The 18078-nt window shown below is 53.7% G+C and overlaps 1 protein-coding gene across 4 annotated transcripts; it reads left to right on the top strand.

The window, feature by feature from the left end:
- Nucleotides 1-870: 870 nt before the first annotated feature.
- SH3BP5L (SH3 binding domain protein 5 like) lies at nt 871-15115 on the top strand. Of its 4 annotated transcripts, none has more exons than XM_081133982.1 (7): nt 871-1141; nt 1698-2284; nt 7560-7622; nt 7762-7890; nt 9749-9910; nt 11378-11551; nt 11898-15115. In XM_081133982.1, the coding sequence occupies exons 2-7, from the start codon at nt 2102-2104 to the stop codon at nt 12345-12347; spliced, it is 1161 nt and encodes a 386-aa protein (XP_080990108.1). In that variant the 5' UTR covers nt 871-1141; nt 1698-2101; the 3' UTR covers nt 12348-15115. The 4 variants fall into 4 exon arrangements, with proteins under 4 accessions (XP_080990108.1, XP_080990110.1, XP_080990111.1 ...); XM_081133984.1 differs by having other exon boundaries at nt 884-1059; XM_081133985.1 differs by lacking the exon at nt 871-1141 and adding an exon at nt 1233-1434.
- The last annotated feature ends 2963 nt before the right edge of the window (nt 15116-18078 follow it).

The raw sequence follows: 18078 nt of genomic DNA, 5'->3' as shown, positions 1-18078 counted from the left end.
GACCAGTGGGGAGGATTCGGGCCAGGGTACACAGAAGGTGGGTAAAAATGCAGCTTTCAGTTTTACAAAATTAAAGTTACTATTGGAGAATAAATAAACTGATTTCCATACGTGACTTTCATGGTTTTTGTACAGCACCTCGATAATAAAAAGGAACATCACAAAAGACTGAGGAGTTTATTATGCACCAGATCTGTCCACCAAGACACAGGGTCCCGCTGACCCACTGCAGCGAGCAATGTCACTACTGGAATTTTAAAAATAAAATTTCTAATTTTGTGGAAAAATCTCTTTGCAACCACTTTTAAAGGAATACTTGGCTCTGATTGTTAGAATATTTTTTTCATGTGGAGATTAAGAGGTGAGGGAGCAGGGAGGGGCCCTTGGTAACGCAGCCTTCCACACCGAGGGCGAGCCAGGGCCGGCTCTTACGAAGTCAGGCCTGTGGCAGAAACACCAAGTCCCCTCCGCCTCGCCTGGCGACACCTGCAAGTAGCGACCAGGTCGCTGCGCTCAGGTCCTCCGACGCACAGGCCTTGCAACAAGCTCCTCTTCCTGGCGGGCTTTCGAGCGCCGAGTCCACGCGTAGATTTCAGGTTAGCGCTCGCGGCTATCAGCGACCCCAGGGACGTGACGTTCCCGGGACGCCCAAAGGAGAGATGTACCCCTCGGAGCCGTAGGTTAGGCACAGTTACTCAGGGCACCGCTGACTTCACTGCAGTGAGGCCAGCACTCCTGGAAAACGACGGTCCACCCCAACAGCTAAGTTCGCTAGTCGCTGGACTCCAGTACCCAACAGCCCGCGCCGAGAACCCACCAGCCTCCAACTTCCGGAGCGAGGCCGGAAGTCGCTTTCCCGCATTCAGAGCCGCAGCGCCGTAAAGCAAGATGGCAGCACTCTCTCTGAAGGGGTTGTTCAGTCTTCGTCCTAATTGTAGCACTTCTCTACCCACCAGGGCCTCTCGATTGCCATCTCCTGCCCTGGTTTTTCTCAGAACAGTTCGTTCATATTTCAATCTCATTCATCTGTGGTGGAGTACGGGCTGAAGGCAACGTGAGGTGACCAGAGCGCTTTAGGGCGCCATTTTGTACGGAAACTGAAGGCCTGGCGGGCGAGCGGCGAGGAATCCAGAGGAGGAAGGTTGGCAGGAGAGCGTGGGAGGGAGTCAGGGAGGGCGGAGGGCGAAGGTGGCGGAGGGCGTTGCTATTTGGCGGTGTATTTCCGCTTCCTCTCGGCCCGGTCCTATTTGGTTGGACCGGCTTGTTGCGGGGAGGGTTGGGGCAAGGTTGTTTGGAGCTTCGCGCAAAGGTAAACTGAGGCAAGGCTGTGAGTTGGGGGCCTTTGCGCCCGGCTGTGTCGGAGGTCTGGGGACAGGATCCTTGGACTCGAGAAAGAGTGTGGGGTTGCAGGCGTGAGGCTCGGACTGTGCGCAGGTTGGAGAGAGACGAGAAGCTGGGGCGGGGCTGGGGGTTGCGGGGTGAATCCGCGGGTGCGGCGGGCGGCCGACGGGCGTGTGGGAGGGTGAGCCCCGGGGTTGCTGGGGGGCGGATGAGAGCGGCTGAGACGCGGGGGGTCGGACCGCAGAAGTTGAGGTGGCCGGTTGTTACTCGGGGGTGTGGGAGAGCGAGAGTGGGGCCTTGGTGGCCGACGTTCTGATGTTGAGCGTGTATATCCTTGGCCTTTGTTTTCCTTGCAGTTCCCCAGAGACTTATCCGCAGCCTCTGCCCCGGCCCAGCCGTCAGTCTCCAGCTGCCAGCTCAGCCTGGAGGCGCCTGCCTCCGTTCTCCCGAATGGTGTGCTTCCTCGCAGGCCTTGGCCCAGGATCCAGGCCCCCTCCGCTCCCTGCCTCGGAGCAGCAGCTGCCCGTGGCTGGGAGGGAAGAACTTTTGCGTGGACAAGGCTATAGCTCTAGGAACCCCACTGACGACTGGAATCTCGTCCTTTAATCCAGCGCGAGTTCTTTCTGTGCCTCCTTTACCAGCCTTTGAGAAGAGAAACCCTTCATCCTGCCACCCAGAGCCCAGAAGCCCCAAACTGGGGCCCTGGTCCCAGCATGTCAGTCCTCTCTTATGTATAGGGCTGTGCCCTCTCCCCGTCAGCATGGCTGAGCACAGGCAGGTTCCAGGGGGGCGGGAGACCCCTCAGGGGGAGCTGCGGCCGGAGGTTGTAGAGGATGAAGTCCCTCGGAGCCCAGTCGCAGAGGAGCCGCGGGGAGATGGAAGCAATAGCAGTGAGGCCAAATTGTTTCCCGGGGATGAAGAGGAGCTGGATCCTAGAATTCAGGTGAGAGGACTGATGGAGAGACAGGGGTGCTAGCTTTCTTGAAGAGTTGGCAGATGAGTGCACTGGGGCAGGAAAGGAAAACAAGCTTGTCAACAAATCATTGCAATGCTGTGTGACAAGTGCTAAAAGATTAGTCTGGTACGGGAGTGCCAAGAAAGGCAAGCTCAGGTGCCTGGGGTGGTTGCTGAAGCCTCACTGAAGAACCGAAGGGACATGCAGGAGGCACGCTTCAGGTCAGTGCAGAGTAGAATTGTTCTATCCAAATAAGCAGCAGGGCTGTCAGCTCAGACGTGGTGTGATTGGGACGTGAGAGGAGGTGACTTTGAGATTGGGAGGCAATCTCAACTTCTCATCAGTGCCTCCCAGGGATGTCCACATCTATAAAGGGTGAGACCTTTCATGTGTTATAAAGGTGGCATCAGGTTTAGGCCTCTGAGGAAGTCTGATATGTATTGGTCCTGGTCAGTCCTCAGTAACACAGATGCCCAGCTCTAATGATGCTGCGGCTATCAAGTGGATAAGAGAGCTGATTTGTCACCTCGGAGCTTTTACAGGTTGGTTGGTCAGCTGGGCAGCTCTTCGGGAAGGACACCTGGAGTAATGGATGAGGGCCGAGGGTAGGCACCATGTGGATGAGATGTTTGGCCAGCTGAGGCTGGATTGCAGTGATCCCGGGCAGGGGCTGGGAAGGACTAGCTGGGGAAGCTGCTTGGGCAGGTGAGGGTCAACATGTTTCTGTGTTTGGGGCTGAGTCTGCCCTTTGGTTCAAAGCATCTTCAAGATTCTGGTGTGTAGGTGACTCACACCTATGTAGGTGAGCAACACATCCCTAGGCTTGCTTCCTGGGCTTCTTTGTCAACAAACCTTTAGTAGATTACTTTGGTGTGTCCAGAAGAAGTCACCGCTGGTCCTAGAATCCTTCCTGCCCTCTTGGTGGGGTTCCTGGGATGTGTGGGAACTGTGTCCCTGCTCACCGCAGAGTGGTGGTGCGTCAAAGACATTCCTGCTGTGTTTCACAGGCATTGCATTGAAATCCACTCAGTTTCTCCTGCTAATTCTACAGATTTGTCCTCCACTGAGGAACCAAGTTGTGAAAAATACCTTGGGCTGAGGCTTAGGCAACCTTCTTCCTGATGATTTGGGATTTTCATGTAAGTTAGGCAACTTCTGCGAGCCTCAGTTTCTTTATCTGTAAAGTGAGGGGTGTTCTCCCTGATTTGCATGACTCCTTCCTGCACTTCTCTGACAGACCTGTGAATCTCTCACAAATTCCTTAGTCTGTCTTTTGGTGACAGTTTATAGGTAGTGCCTTGGGAAAGACACCCCCATGCGCATTGGGGAGGAGGGCCACGTGATGTGCTGCATGCCCCTTCAGCGTTGCTGGCCCTGCTTCTGAAGAGAATCCAGCAGCTTCTTCCTGCAGTCCCTCCTGTGTCCACACAAGAGTCACTCCCATGCTTCACTGTCCAATCACATTGTCACTAGCTGCATGTGGCTACTTAAAATCAATTAAAATGAAATGAAAATGGAAGATGCAGTTCCCCAGGTGCTATTGGCAGTGTAGAACTAGGACGTTCTGTGAGGCTTGGAGGACACTGGGCACACGTGATATCTATCCCCTGACCTCCGGTGAGCCCACCGTGACTTGCCAAAGTAGGAGGTGCATTGTGGGTTATGTAGGAAGAAGAGGTCTCCTTACACAGGTGGCACTCAGCTGGGCCAGTGTCCTGGCCTCAGTGGGGACTCAGCCCTTGTCATGTGGGAAGGGCAGGCTGCTGTGAGGGGCACTCTCATGGAGCAGGCAGCTGGCATTCAGCCCTTCGGGATTAGGGCTCCTCTGGGCCTGGGTCTCCTCCCCTATGACTTTCTCACCTGCTTTGTGATGGGCTCATTCTTTCCTGAGGCAAGTGATACATTCACTCAGATCCTCAAGGGTGACTTTGCAGCCTACACTGCATCTGAAATGATGACTTGGCTCATAGACAGCTTTATTTCCCTTATTTCTGAGACCTGGGCCATGCATCATCCTGGCCCCACCCACTGACCATGGCTTAGTGTTTCAATGGCCAGCACAGGTGGGCAGGCCTCTGCCACAGAGGCCTGGCATCCTGGGAATGCGCTACGTGCCCAGGAAGGTCACCATCCCTGCTGGCTGCCGGCTCACTGATGGGCATGTTTGCTGACTCAGACCTCATTTCCTGGAGTTCTGTGTCAGCAGCTACCAGGAGTCCCCAGTGGGGCAGGCCACATGGAAAGTGTTGCCAGCTGCCTGAACCACTCAGTGCTCCTCAGCTTCCACTCAGCCTGGCTGCCCCACCCCTTGCCCACTCTGCCCTCCAGTCTTTTAGAGAGAGCTTTGTGACTGAGGGGTAGACCTCGTTCAGCAGAAGACTTTTAATTGCTGGAGCTGCTGTGCTGAAGCAGATTCCTGCCCTTCACCAACAGCCAAAGCCCTGCCTGTCCTTTTTCTAGTGGGGGATGACTTCCGTAGAGCCATCCACTCTGATGACCTTGTCAGGGGCTGGGAACACTTTAGGCCATGGAACTGAGTGGGAGGCGGGCTGGACCTTTGTCTCCACAGGAACAATGCCGGGTGACCTGCGCCCGCCTTCTCTCCTTCCCCAGAATCAATGTTCATTGCTCCCCTGAGGCCTGTCCTTTTCCTCCCAGGGCTGTGGTTTTCTGAGGTGATGGTGTCCTGTCTTCTCTGAGGTTTCCATCCAGGGACATCCTTAGTGTGGAGGGTGGTCACAGTAGTAAGAAAGTCATATCAAAGGGTGAGTGCAGGATCCAGCCCCAGCTCTGTCACTTATGGCTGGATGTCCAGCTTATTCTTTCTTTTTTTGTTTTTTGTTTATCCTCACCCAAGGATATTTTTCCATGGACTTTTTAGAGAGTGTGGGTGGGAGGGAGGGAAGGAGTTAGTGGGGGGGGTGAGAGAAAGAGAGAGAGAGAGAGAGAGAGAAACATCAATGTGAGAGAGACACATTGCTTGGTTGCCTCCTGCAAGTAACCTGATGGGGGCTGGGGATTAAACCTGCAACCCAGGTATGTGCCCTTGACTGGGAATCGAACCCATGACCCTTCGGTGCAGGGGCCGAGGCTCTAACCACTGAGCAACATTGGCCAGGTCCCACCTCATTGTTTCTTGTCTGTCAAGAGAATGGGCTAAGACAGGGAGGATGCCAGCGGGTCTGCTGGGAGGGCCAGCACCTCTTGTCCCAAAGTCTGAAACCACTGTGGGCCTAATTACACACAGGAGCTGGACCCATGGGGAGAGGTAGAGCCTCTCATCCTGACAGGAATTGCCTCTTCTGAGGCCCCATCAGGGTGCTCCCATCAGCTGCAGGTGAAGTCCTTGTTGGGAAGGCAGTGAAACTGGGAGCTATGGGCTGGTGGGGTGATAACCTGCAGCCCACCTGGGGTCCCTGAGTGTTGGCTGCCTATGGTTCCAGATTCTCTTGTTATCTTATGGACACTGGGTTGTGTGACTAACCAGGTGGCCCGTGTACACTAGTTTCTAGACCCACATTGCCCAGTACAAGAGGGAAGTGCTACTGGCCAGGCTGAGATGTACCCTGAGGGTCAAATGAAGGTGGATATTTCAAACGCATAGTCTAAAAAAAGAATGTAAAAGTGTTGTTAATACTTTATGTTGATAACATAATTGAAATTAGTTTTGGGGGCATGTTGGGTTAAATGAAAAATGTTGTTACAATTTCATCAGTTTAGTTTTGCTTTTCTTTTTTAAATGTGGCTACTAGAAAATGTGAGGCACACATTGTATTTCTGTTGGACAGCTTTGTTCTGTCCTGTTCAGAGTAAAGTTTGAGGCCCTCTTGGAGGTGGGGAAAGTGCACTTTAATATCTTTATTCTTGGTTCTGTTGTGTGTCTTTGGATTCTTTAATGTAATTAGGGCGTGTAACTTTGTTTCCTGGATTCTTCCTGCAGACTCATCTCAGGGCTTGAGAAGGGGTATAGAAATAAAAGGACTAAGGGGGATCATACACTGGGTTGTTGGAAGGACTGAATGAGGCGTGTGGAAGCCAGGAGTGGCAGGGTGACTCATGGCCAAGTGTAGACCACATCAGAGCATGGGCAGCAGGCAGATGCAGGTGAGTCTAGTTGGTTGCTGCTGGGCTCCTGGAAGGCGTCTCTTAGCTGAGCACCAGGCATCTTCTGGGGCTCCTCTCAGGAGTGTCCTTGGCTTGTTGGGCTCCAGGAACTTGACCAAGAAAAGGCACTGGTGGAAAGGGCAGCGCTCCTCCCGCACTCTGTCCCAGGTGGTCCTAGGTCCAGTGAGGCACTCAAGCCAGTGTGTCTGGTGACTTCTCCCTGAGGCTCTTCCTTTCTCTCACAGGATCTACTGTGTGGGGACCTGGGGTCACTGTCACCCTACTCCCGAGCAGGCTCGAGGCCTCTCGAACCATGTGCTATTCTGTAATCTGGCCTCATTTGTCCATCAGGCCCTCATGATCTGTGTCCTGCATTTCCCTGGCCCTGTCCTTTCTTCCCTAGCTGGAGTACTGCAGACTGCCTCCACCATTGTCTCCCTGGGCTCTCCACTCATATCTTACATTGCTCAGATAGACCTTCCTAAGCCACAGGCCAGGTTGCTCCAGGCTCTGAGAGGCTCCCCTCCCCTGTGCCCCAGCCTCACTGGCTTCTCACCTGAGCACTTGCCTGTCACTAGTACTTTCTGTGCATCCATCAAGGCCCAGTCTGGGGCAAGTGGTCTGAGCATCCTACCTTGGCCTTGTGCTGCCCAGGTAGGTGACTCTGCTGCCCCCACCACCTAACAGGCCCACCCCTCCCATGGCTCCTCACACCATGAGGGTCTGCGCTTACTTGGCCATAAGCTGCCACCTCTCTGAGCCCTGAATTCTCAAGTCTCATGTGCTAAGCTGTGTAAATGTGTGCTGAGCAAGTGGGGAGAGGCTGTTAGCTCTGAGGAGACTCCTGGCTGGAGCTTGAGGAGGAGCTGGTGCAGTCTGAGGGAGAGTGCCCAGGCTGCTCCCACTTCACTGTGTGCATGAGTGCTCCATCACCGGACCTTGATTTCCTGACCTTTAAAGTGGGGGTTTACTGCCCGACACAGGTAAGTTGTGAGATAATAGTAGATTGCGAATTAGATCTCTGACGAGGAGGAGCAGTGCTCACCTGCATTTCTTCCCTTCCCTGGTTTGGTGGGCTTTTCTCTGCGTGCGCTCCCCGCCCACCCAGCCCACTGGAGGCTCCTTTCCCTGGCTCTAACTCTGCCCTTGTCTGTGGCAGGAGGAGCTGGAGCACCTGAACCAAGCCAGTGAGGAGATCAACCAGGTGGAACTGCAGCTAGATGTGAGTATACTGCCTGGGGTGTCTGTCTGTCACTCTCCCTATTCAGCACAGTGGCAGGGGAAGGGGTGACACAGGAAGCAAGAGGGACTGGGACCCGCACACAGTGTTTCCTCTGCCTACATATCTGTCCCTTTGCCAGGAGGCCAGGACCACCTATCGGAGGATCCTGCAGGAGTCAGCGAGGAAGCTCAACACTCAGGGCTCCCACTTGGGGAGCTGCATCGAGAAGGCCCGTCCCTACTATGAGGCTCGGCGGCTGGCTAAGGAGGTACAGCCCCCTGACCCTTGATCCGGGAGGGCCATGCGCTGGTCCTGGCCCAGGATTCGTCCTCTGTATGGAGTGGGAGATAGAGCTCTTTTCTCTCTGCTTTTGTCTTACCCCTTCCTTTTCATTCATTCCCCTTCCCCCTCCCCCTCCCCCTCCCCCTCCCTCCCTCTGTTTACCCTCCAATTTTTTACTGTCTCCCTCCCTTTTCTTTACACAAATAATGTGGGTTCATATTAACAGACTGTAATTGTAACAGGAAAACAGGAGAAAGAGAAGAAAACAAATTGCCCCAAATTCTACCATGCTCATGTTTCATGAGTTTTGTACCTGGGATTTGTTTTGGACAAGTATGGTGAGATGACAGAGACAGTGGCAGTTCCTGAGAGGAGGGGGCATGCGATGCAGGGTCACATGAAAAGCACCTGGGTTGGTCAGGAAGCTGAAGGCAGGAGGAGAAAGCTTGGCCCAGGGCCTTTCTTGTGGTTTTTGTGGGAAGGAATGGATGAGGCAGGGTAGGCAATTCTGGCTAAACTTAGGATAGGATGGTTTGAATAATAGGGGAGGGCTCTCGGCTGTGGTGGTGGGCCCTCCTTGTCTGGTTCCTGGCCCTGGGTGATTCAGGACAAAGGCAGTATTGGCTGGTGTGTGAGTCAGATAAAGGAGGTGGCAGTGTTAGATTGGCTGATTGGCATGTGAAAGGTATGCTCATAAGGGAGTTGACTATCTAAGGAATTAACTAGCTTTGGGAGGGCTAGCAAAGACCCCAGAATGTCAAAGCATCATAAAATACAGAAAATAAAAAACATGATTAATACAGTACAGGTAACCCATTAAATTTTTTTGTATAAATTGTGCCATGTGTATTATATAATATGTGCTGTTTTTATTTCTTTATTTTACTTATATTATGGCACAGTTCCCTGTCAATAAATATACATCCATGCCATCATTTTTTTAAAAATCTTATTTTTGTTTAAAATATTACAGATGTCCCTTTTTCTCCACAATGACCCGTTCCACCCCCTCCCTTCCCCCTCCCCAGTCCCTCTCCCCACTATTGTCCGTGTCCATGGGTTGTGCATATATGCATATAAATTCTTTGGTTACTCTCTCCCCCTCCACCCACCCGCCATCCTCCATCCCTCTGACATTCGTCAGTCTCATCTATGCTTCCATGTCATTGAATCTATTCTGTTCATCAGTTTATTAAGCTCTTTAGATTCCACGTATAAGCGAGATCATGTGATGTTTCTCTTTCGATGCCTGGCTTATTTCACTTAGCATAGTATTCTCCAGGTCCATCCATACTGTATGCCATCATTTTTAAGGGCTGCTGAATATTTCCCTATATGAGATATACAACATTTATTTAACCAGTTCCCTGGACCGAAAACTTAGGTTTATTTCCAATTTTTTGCTTGGTAAGCATGGCTGTGGTGACTTGTCTCTGAGCACATGTCTGATTATCTCCTTCACCGTCCCTGCTGGACTGGAGTTGATGGTCTTGGGTGTGCTTTCTTTCTGTGAGACTCAGTCCACGTCACTAATCCCCTTGCAACTCTCATGGGGTGGACTTTGTTCTCCGCAGGGCAGAAGGCCAGCGGGCTCTGAGACTGCTGGGCCTCACACTCGTTCTCCACTGGCAGCGTCATGCTGTCCCATCTTCTCTCAGGCCACATTCTTACAAGGTACTCTGTAGAGTGATGCTTCCTCGGTTGGCATTTATCCTTAGCGCAGTGAGAGAAGTGAAGCCGACATTACAGTGGGCCTTCCTCCTCTTGTCCTCACCCAGGATAGGTCTCCATGGTCAACTGGGAGTCCCTCAGGACTCCCCATTCTGATGACCCTCTCCCCCCAGGCGCAGCAGGAGACACAGAAGGCAGCCTTGCGATACGAGCGGGCCGTGAGCATGCACAATGCTGCCCGGGAGATGGTGTTTGTGGCCGAGCAGGGTGTCATGGCTGACAAGAACCGGCTGGACCCTACGTGGCAGGAGATGCTCAACCACGCCACCTGCAAGGTGAGCCAGGGTGTTCCAGCAGGTCCCCTCCCTGGTTCCCATGCTTCCTTTGCTGTCTCTTTATCATATCAGCCTCCTCACTCCTTTCTGTCACTTTTCCACTCCAGCCTTTCCTCAGCTTTAACTCTGTTTCAGGCAAACCTGTTTCTTGCTCTGCCCTGTTTCGCCCCCTGTGCTTTTTATATCCATCTCCTCTGGACTCAGACTGTCTGTTTGGCTCTTTCTGAACCTTTGCCCTCAGGTTTGGGACTATTCCAAACAGTTTATCCCTGCTAGGTGCTCTGGGTTCAACACTCACATTTTGTTATGTTTAGCTGTGGCCCCTTCTGTTTTCATAATATTCTCTCTCTCTTGCTTTTAAGCTCTGCCACTGTATTTTGATATTTGAAATGTAATCTGTGTGTCATTTCCAAGCTACTTGAAGGGGACCTAGGAGCGGGAGGATCCCTTGCATCAACTCCATTCTACCACCTTCACCGTGTAAAGAGCAAGTGTCTCAGTCCATTTAGGCTGCTATAACAAAGTAGCATACACAGGGGGCTTAAACAACAAATGTCTATTTCTCATGGTTCTGGAGGTTGGAAAATCCAGTATCAAGGCACAAGCAGATTTGGTGTTTGGTGAGGGCCCCCTTCCAGGTTCCTGGACTGCTGGCTCTCTTTCCACTGTCCTCACATGGCAGAACGGGCAAGGGAGCTCTCCAGAGCCTTTTTGTAAGGGCAGTAATCCCACCCATGACCTAATCACTTCTTAGAGGACTGCCTCCCAAACTGTCAACATTATGGTTAGGATTTTAGCATGTGAACTTTGAGGGGGACACAAACACTTATTCTAGAGCAGCAAGTGTGAGCTGAGGGGTGGTCGTGCCTCAGGTTCTTTGAGGCCTCCTTAGTCCCAGCCCATAGCCTTGCACACAGTGCAGGAGCTCACACAGGAGAGTGTGGCACTGGGGAGGGCTGGTTGAGCTGGGAGTGGCAGGGTATTACAGGGCTCCAGTGTGCATCTGCCCAGTATGTGGCAAGGTTGGCCCCCTGGTCTTGGTGGACAAGGTAGCAGGAGCTCTTGCCTGCTCTGTGTTGGGGCATAAAAACAGAGAACCCAGTGCAGAACTGTGGCTCCCCCCACTGGAGATCCTCTGGTCCCCCCCAGCTTCCTCCCCCAGCACTGAGGGCTCCCTGAGGATGATGACTGTAGAAGATGTGCCCAAACAGACATTCTTGACAGACTCACTAGTTGCACAGAGGGCCCCGGCACCCTCCTAGCAGCCCCAAAACCAAGTGGCAGTGTGCAGGTAGCAGTAGGCAGGTGCAAGGACCCGCTGTTCTCTGTCTGAGGAAAACCATGCCCTCCCAGACAGTGGGAGTTTCCCCTAGGGTAACATTTGGAGTGGCAGCCTAGGGTAGGGGATGAGGGCAGGAGCAGGTCCCCCAGCTCAGTGATGTGTGTCATCCGCCCCACCTGGGCCAGGTGAACGAGGCGGAAGAGGAGCGGCTCCGTGGTGAGCGGGAGCACCAGCGGGTAACGCGGCTGTGCCAGCAGGCTGAAGCTCGGGTGCAGGCCCTGCAGAAGACCCTCCGGCGAGCCATTGGCAAGAGCCGCCCCTACTTTGAGCTCAAGGCCCAGTTCAGCCAGATCCTGGAGGTAGCTGTGGGGCGTGGGGGACAGGTGGGAAGGGCAGGCATGGAAAGTGAGGGCAGGGAGGCGCTGTGTGGTCTGCCTCTGTGCCATCACCAGACCAACTAGGTGGGATACGTGCTGGCGCTTGTGCTCAGAATGACCTCAAGGAAGCAGGAGGTGGAGTTGGCAGTGGGTGCTGGCCAAGATTGGAGTTGTAGGGAGTAAAGGAGAAAAAGTGAGAATCGGGAGAGGAGGAGCGGATGGAGTGGGGCAGGACGGGGCTGCCCAGTGGGGCCTGAGGGGACTGGCAGCTCCCAGCTGTGGAGAGTTGCCAACTGGGTTGTCACTCTGTTCCTTCCTCCCTCCTTAGGAGCACAAGGCCAAGGTGACAGAGCTGGAGCAGCAGGTTGCTCAGGCCAAGACCCGCTACTCTGTGGCCCTGCGCAACCTGGAGCAGATCAGTGAGCAGATTCACGCGAGACGCAGGGGCCTGCCCCCTCACCCCCTGGGCTCTCGGCGCTCCTCCCCCGTGGGTGCGGAGGCCAGGCCGCAGGAGGAGGAGGAGGATGGGGACAGCGGGATCACTGAGGGGGCCGAGGGAGAGGCCCCAGAGGAGGGCTGCAGCCTGGGGCCCGGTCCTGCCCCAGATGCGGACACACTAAGCCTGCTGAGCCTGCGCACAGTGGCCTCGGACCTGCAAAAGTGCGACTCCGTGGAGCACCTGCGGGGCCTCTCGGACCATGCCAGTCTAGACGGCCAGGAGCTGGGCGCCCGGAGTGGAGGCCGCGGGGGCCGCCACCAGCGTAGCATCAGTCTGTAGCCTGTGCTCAGGGTGGCTGGTGTGGCCCTTACCACTGCTAGCCCACTCAGGGCTGGGTGGGCTCCCAGCTACTCTCTGGGGTTCTTGCTTCCCCTGGAGAGGTCGGATTGGCTGTCAGTTCCGTCATTGGTGTGCCCCCCTCCCCCTGAGTGATTGAACAGTGTTTCTCCTGCCTCCCCTTCTCTTGAGGGGCTCTATGGATGTGGCGGAGCCCTCCTGGCAGTCCTGCCCCTATTGTCTGTCCCAGCCTGCCTATGTGTAACCTGTAAGATGCACTGTGGGGCTGTGGGGCTGTGGGGCTGTGTGCCTGTGGAAGACACCCCCTGTCCCTTCAGCGTTCCCTCCTCATGACCTAAGCCACTTTGTTCTGGGTGCCCCAGAGCAGGACTTGAAGGGTGCTGATGTCAGGAAAGGTGAAACCCAACCCCAGTGTCAACATGGAGGATATTACCAGCTCCACACAGGCTCCCATGTGCATGGTGTTTTCCCCAGCAGAGCTGGGCCCTTAACATTGCCAAGGTGCTAGTGGGTCTCTACAGGGTCTGTGTTGGGAGTAGAGATGTAATGAGGTCCTGAGGCTGAGGCTGTTGCCATCCCTGCTATGAGTGACGTTTACCTTTGAGAGGATTTTGAGCTGGATCTCAGCCTATTCCTGCAGGATGGAGTTGGGGAATTTGGTGCTCTTTCCCCAACCAAACCACACATACTCCAGGGTCCCGTGGGGAATGCTAAAATGTGGCTGCCCTTGATGTGGGGAGGGAACTCACCCTCCACAGGGAGCAGCTCCAGGTGTCTGGTGGTGCTGCCAAGCTGTGTGTGTGGTGGAGGTGAGGAGGCCACACCAGGTCTGGGTGCCTTGGGAGGACTGGTCCTTCCTGTCCCGCCCTAGGAGGGCTGAGAGCTAGACTGGGCAGGAGGGCTGTACCTAGGCCTGTGTGCTGCTGCCATCAACTGGGAGCAGTGGGCCTTCACATGGACAATGTCTCCCTGTCCTAGGGTTGAGGTAGGATGGCCACAATGAGAACTTCTGGGTTTGAGGTGGCCATGGGTGGAAGGAAGGAAGGGGGGATGTGGCCATGTGTGTGTGCATGTGCTGGTGTGTATGGGGGGAAAGGGTCTGCCCCTGATTTTATTTAAATAAAATAGTTTATGTAACAGTAATGTTTACTACCCCTGTCACGGAAGGGAGAAGGGATGAGCAGGGTGATGGGGGCCTCTTTCAGTGGAGTAGTTAGGGAAGAAGAGTTAGATCTGAGATTTAACCAGGCCAAGAGAGGAGGGAAAACTTAAGACCACATGGCTGGGGTGAACACACAGGGGAGGTCCCGCACCCTGCCTGCTGGGTGTGGACAGGTGTGTAGGGTAGAGTGGACTTGCCAGCTACTTCAGGATGGTCCACATGAGCGCCACTCCTGGATGTGAGTGAACATGAAGGAAGAGTTGCAGGATTTAGTAAATACATAGGTTGTCCCGGTTAGACTTGAATTTCAGATAGTGATTTTTGCCCCAAATGTTTAGGCTATACTTAGTTATTTGTGGTCTATCCAAAATTAAATTTTAACACAAAAGGAGACTCCCAAATCAAGGCTTGACCTGCTGTGGGTCAGGAGGGGGTTGAGTGCCTTTGGACCCCAGTTTGAAACATCAGGTGGAGAAGGGCTGATAATTTCAGGAGCATGAGGTACACAAAGAGTTTGGACTGAACTCCCATTAGATGAGGAGTGGTGTCAACCAAAGGGATGGAGTAGGTGCTGCTGGGAGGATTGGAGACTCTGGAAACCTGATAAGAAATGAGGCCTGAACACCCTTAAGGGGACAGGCAAAGGCCAGGAGTTGGAGGGACATGAGGGCAGAGCAGTGACTGGTGACCTCAGATGGGACATCAGGATCCACTGTACAGAAGATGCACTAATGCCCTTTGACAGGTACTATCCAGGTGTGAGACTGCCTTTTCTGACCTGGCTTTATTGAGAAATAAAGTATGATAAGGCAGAGGGTGCCAAACTATTTCCTTTATCACCAGAAAAGCTGTTACGAGTTCATGGCCTATGTCCCCAGGCAAGCGAGCTTTCTGAGATGACACCCAGGTCATCCTTCCCTCCCCAGTCCCTGGCAGTGTGGACCTATAAGTCTCCTGGAGTGAAGGAACCTAGGAAAGGGGCTGGCTGTGCCCACCCAGTTTCTTGCAAAATCACCAGTCACGTAAAAGGCAGGTGTGTAGAGAGACCAGGAGGGTTAGAGCTGATGACTCTTCCTCCAAGTGGAATAAACTGCCCACAGTGAAAGCCCCCCCCCCCCAGCCTGATCCTGACAACAGTGGCCAGAACCCACCCAGGGCTTTTCCTGTATTAGACATTTGCATTGACCATTTTACTTCCACAATGGGGTGGGTTAGCATCATAGCTGCCTTTTTCCAGATGAGACAACAGGTACAGTGGGAGTGCCCAGTCTGACCCAGCTTCATAGAAGGAAATGGGGAAAATTTTATTTTTTCAATCGTCACCTGAGGATATGTTTTTATTGATCTGAGAGAAACATTGATGTGAGAGAGAAACATCGGTTGCCTCCTGTATGCTCCCTGAGCAGGCATTGAACCTGCCACCTTTCAGTGTATGGGACAACGCTCCAACCAGCTGAGCCACCTGTCCAGGGTAGCAGTTGGATTCTTCAAGTCCAAACTCAAGCCCCTGAGTTAAGGGTCTCACAAGGACCAGAAGTGACACATTAGAGGCAGTGGGTGTAGTCACCTCTTAGAAAGCTTTACTGGAAATATCAGAATGGTCAAGGAATTTTGTTAAAAAATGAGCAAGAGATAGGTTGTGGGGGATGTGGGGCCTCGTCGCCCCCATTCCTGTACCATGTTACGTCATGGTGAGTGGTAAGTGCTTCTGAGCTGTCTTCAAGTGAGCTGCTGGGCCAGATCTTTCCAGTGCCCAGTACACTACCTGGTGCCTAATAGGTGCTCAGTGACCAGGCTTTTTTTGCCCCCCACGTGCCCCCCAGTCCAATGTACACCAGATCACTTGGTTAGTGCCTGTGGTTAGGGGTTGGGATCTGCATCCATGCCCAGTGAAGGGGTTGTCCATGTCTCTGTTTGTTACCAACTGCACAATGAGAAGGTCCAGGTGTATTAGCCTGATGCCCGTCAGTGGGTGCCAGCCCCTCCATGTCAACAGTGAACCTGTGTGAGGGGGCCTGGTCCCAACATGTGCTGGACAAGTGGACTCTTTATAAAGCCCCCACATAAGGCTTGGTCTCTCAAGGTTTGTTTGGAGAGGGATGGGCCCCAGGAATGTCACGCCCCACGCTGTCAGCAGGGGGCAGCAGAAGCGCACGGCTGGCGCTGTCCTGCGAGGTTCCCTGGTGACGCCTGAGCACCTGCTGGGCTGGGGCGTGGCGGGCACACCAGTCTAGCCCGCGCCTCCCGCACTCCCACCTGTCCTTGTCGCATGCGCTGTGAGAGTGGGCTGGCCAGGTGTGCGCGGCAGCCTGTCATTTGGGGCCAGATGTTCCGTGCCTGTTGTACCCTGTCCTTTCTCAGCCCACATTTCTTGTCCTTTCAAGGATCCTGTCCCTGTCCTTCCTCAGCTTCCCTCCACATTCTCATGCTGGGCAATCATTTCTTTCCCTCTTCCCCAACCCCACCATTCCTGAGCCCCAGGTCTGCACCCTGCACCCTCCCGGGACTGATGGAACCAGGGACCATTCAGTGGCTGGCAAAAGAGATTTTTTGTTGATCCTCACCAGAGGGTATTTTTTCCATTGAGTTTTAGGAAGAGTGAAAGGTGTGGGGAGAGAAACAGGTGTGTTGAGGGCCAGGGATGGAACCTGCAATCCAGGTACACGCCCTTGACTGGGAATTGAACCCGTGATCCTGCAGTGCGAGGCCTGACACTAACCACTGAACCACGCTGGCCAGGGCTGGATGTGTTCAGTTTCTTAGGAAATATTTACCAGGGTCTTTCTGAGTACAAAACACTGGTAGGGCTTGTTAGAAACACCCAAAAGTGGGTGGGGCGCCCAGGTGAGAAACACAGGTGAATGCAGGTAACAGGTGATGCAGGGCAGTAAACATAGATGACTAGAGAGGACAGCAGTCAAGGAGGGACCTGGGATGCTGGGGAAAATGGGTGGCTTTGAGCAGGGCACTCACTATGTTGAAGCTCTGACCCAGCCGCTGGGTGCACGCTGGACAGGTGCTGGCAGGAGGCCCACCACCCTCTAGTCTTCCCGACCCTAGGCTTCACTCTTCTGAAATACGTCCTGAGTCCCTCCAGCCAGGGCCTGTGCCTCACCCATCTTGGTGTTCTCAGGGTCGGGCACATGGCACTGTCCATCAGGCATCTGTCCTCTAACTTGCTGATTCTTGTGCTACTCCTGATAGGTTTCCCCCTTGCTTAACCTGTTAGACTTATGCCTGTGATTTGAGGCCCAGCTCATGTGGACTTTTGACCAAAGGCCTTTCTGATTCCCTAGCCATCCAGCCTGAATTAATCCCACCACCCTCCCCAAGTTCCTCAAAGCTCTTTTGACTTATTGCAGGATTGGCGCAATGCCCCCCATGGTGTCATCCCTGATTCCATGTTGCTGAACACTTAACATGCTACAATAGACATGATAGAGTGACCATATGCCATGTATGGTCTAAATTGGTACCCTTGAGTGTGAAAGGTGGCAGATATAACCTAGGCGTGAAAGGTACTGGCCATACCGTCCAGAGAGGGCTGTCACTGGTCTGCCTCTGCCATGAGAGGCTGTGAATGACCAACTCAGCTCCCCTGGGCCTAGTGTCCCAGTCTGCAAGAAGTGGGCTCACCAGGCAGATGACCTCTCAGGTTCTTTAAAGCACTAAAATTATATGGCTGGCGGAGAGAGTGGGTTGTGAGGCAATTGGTGGGCGATATGAGCCAGTGGATGTTTACAGGGAGGTCTTGGGAACACAGCATGAGAACTCCAAGTCCAGAGTTGATTGGGACCCAGCCAGAGGCAGTGGACAGCTGTTCTGGGTATGAACTGATGACCATCCACTGCATCAAGGACCCTGCAGGGTGAGGGTGGGGTGGGGTGGGGTGGCTTCTCTTTCCCTGTGGCAGGCAGGCCAGGTTTACCACACCTGGGATAAATCACCTGGCTTGTTTATCAACATATTTGGGGGAAAGGGAGTCAAAATGAGTTTCCTCTTCATTTAGAGATCTAGGATGGAATCGAGGTCAGGGTGGTAGAGTTTGTCAGGAGAAGACAAACTGCTCTTTCCTCAGCTGCTGCTTCATCACACATGCCCTCCTCAGCCACCCTGATCCCACCCTCTCTCCTTAGGGTCCTCTCCACTCCACATGCAGCAGAAGGGCATGTCAGTCATGTTGGGACTTATCCTTCCCCAGAGGTGAGGAGGGAATTCTTACAGGGGTTGTGGGGCTGGAGGAAGAGAGGAGGGATAGTGGGAGCTGCTGACATGGAGGGCTTCCTGGCAGGGGGCTCCTAGAGCTGTGTGGGCTCTCAGGGCTGCCTCTGCTGGGCTGGGCTGGGCTGGGCTGTGCATGGGAAGGACCAAGCTGTGCTCCAAGGCTGGCTTTTACTAGCGCCGGGCACAAAGGCAAGTCAGCCAATGTCCCAAGGCACCCTGGCATCTGCCTGTGCCTGCCAGCTGCCTGTTAGGCTTAGTCACTGAAAAGGCTCAGTCACTAAAACAGCCTCTGATAGAATCAGGAGGATGGGCTATTGGGTCTCCCCT

The sequence above is a fragment of the Miniopterus schreibersii genome, assembly GCF_964146895.1.
Source record: "Miniopterus schreibersii genome assembly, chromosome: 4".
In the NCBI taxonomy this organism is placed as follows: domain Eukaryota; kingdom Metazoa; phylum Chordata; class Mammalia; order Chiroptera; family Miniopteridae; genus Miniopterus; species Miniopterus schreibersii.
Note: the sequence above shows the minus strand (reverse complement) of the source record. Positions and strands in the feature narration are given on the sequence as shown.

Excerpts from the sequence above, each read along its gene's own strand:
- SH3BP5L (XM_081133982.1), top strand. The coding sequence starts at position 2,102 with ATGGCTGAGCACAGGCAGGTTCCAGGGGGGCGGGAGACCCCTCAGGGG. Across the intron at positions 2,285-7,559 it reads AGCTGGATCCTAGAATTCAG|GAGGAGCTGGAGCACCTGAA; the intron begins GTGAGAGGACTG and ends TGTCTGTGGCAG. Across the intron at positions 7,891-9,748 it reads CTCGGCGGCTGGCTAAGGAG|GCGCAGCAGGAGACACAGAA; the intron begins GTACAGCCCCCT and ends CTCTCCCCCCAG.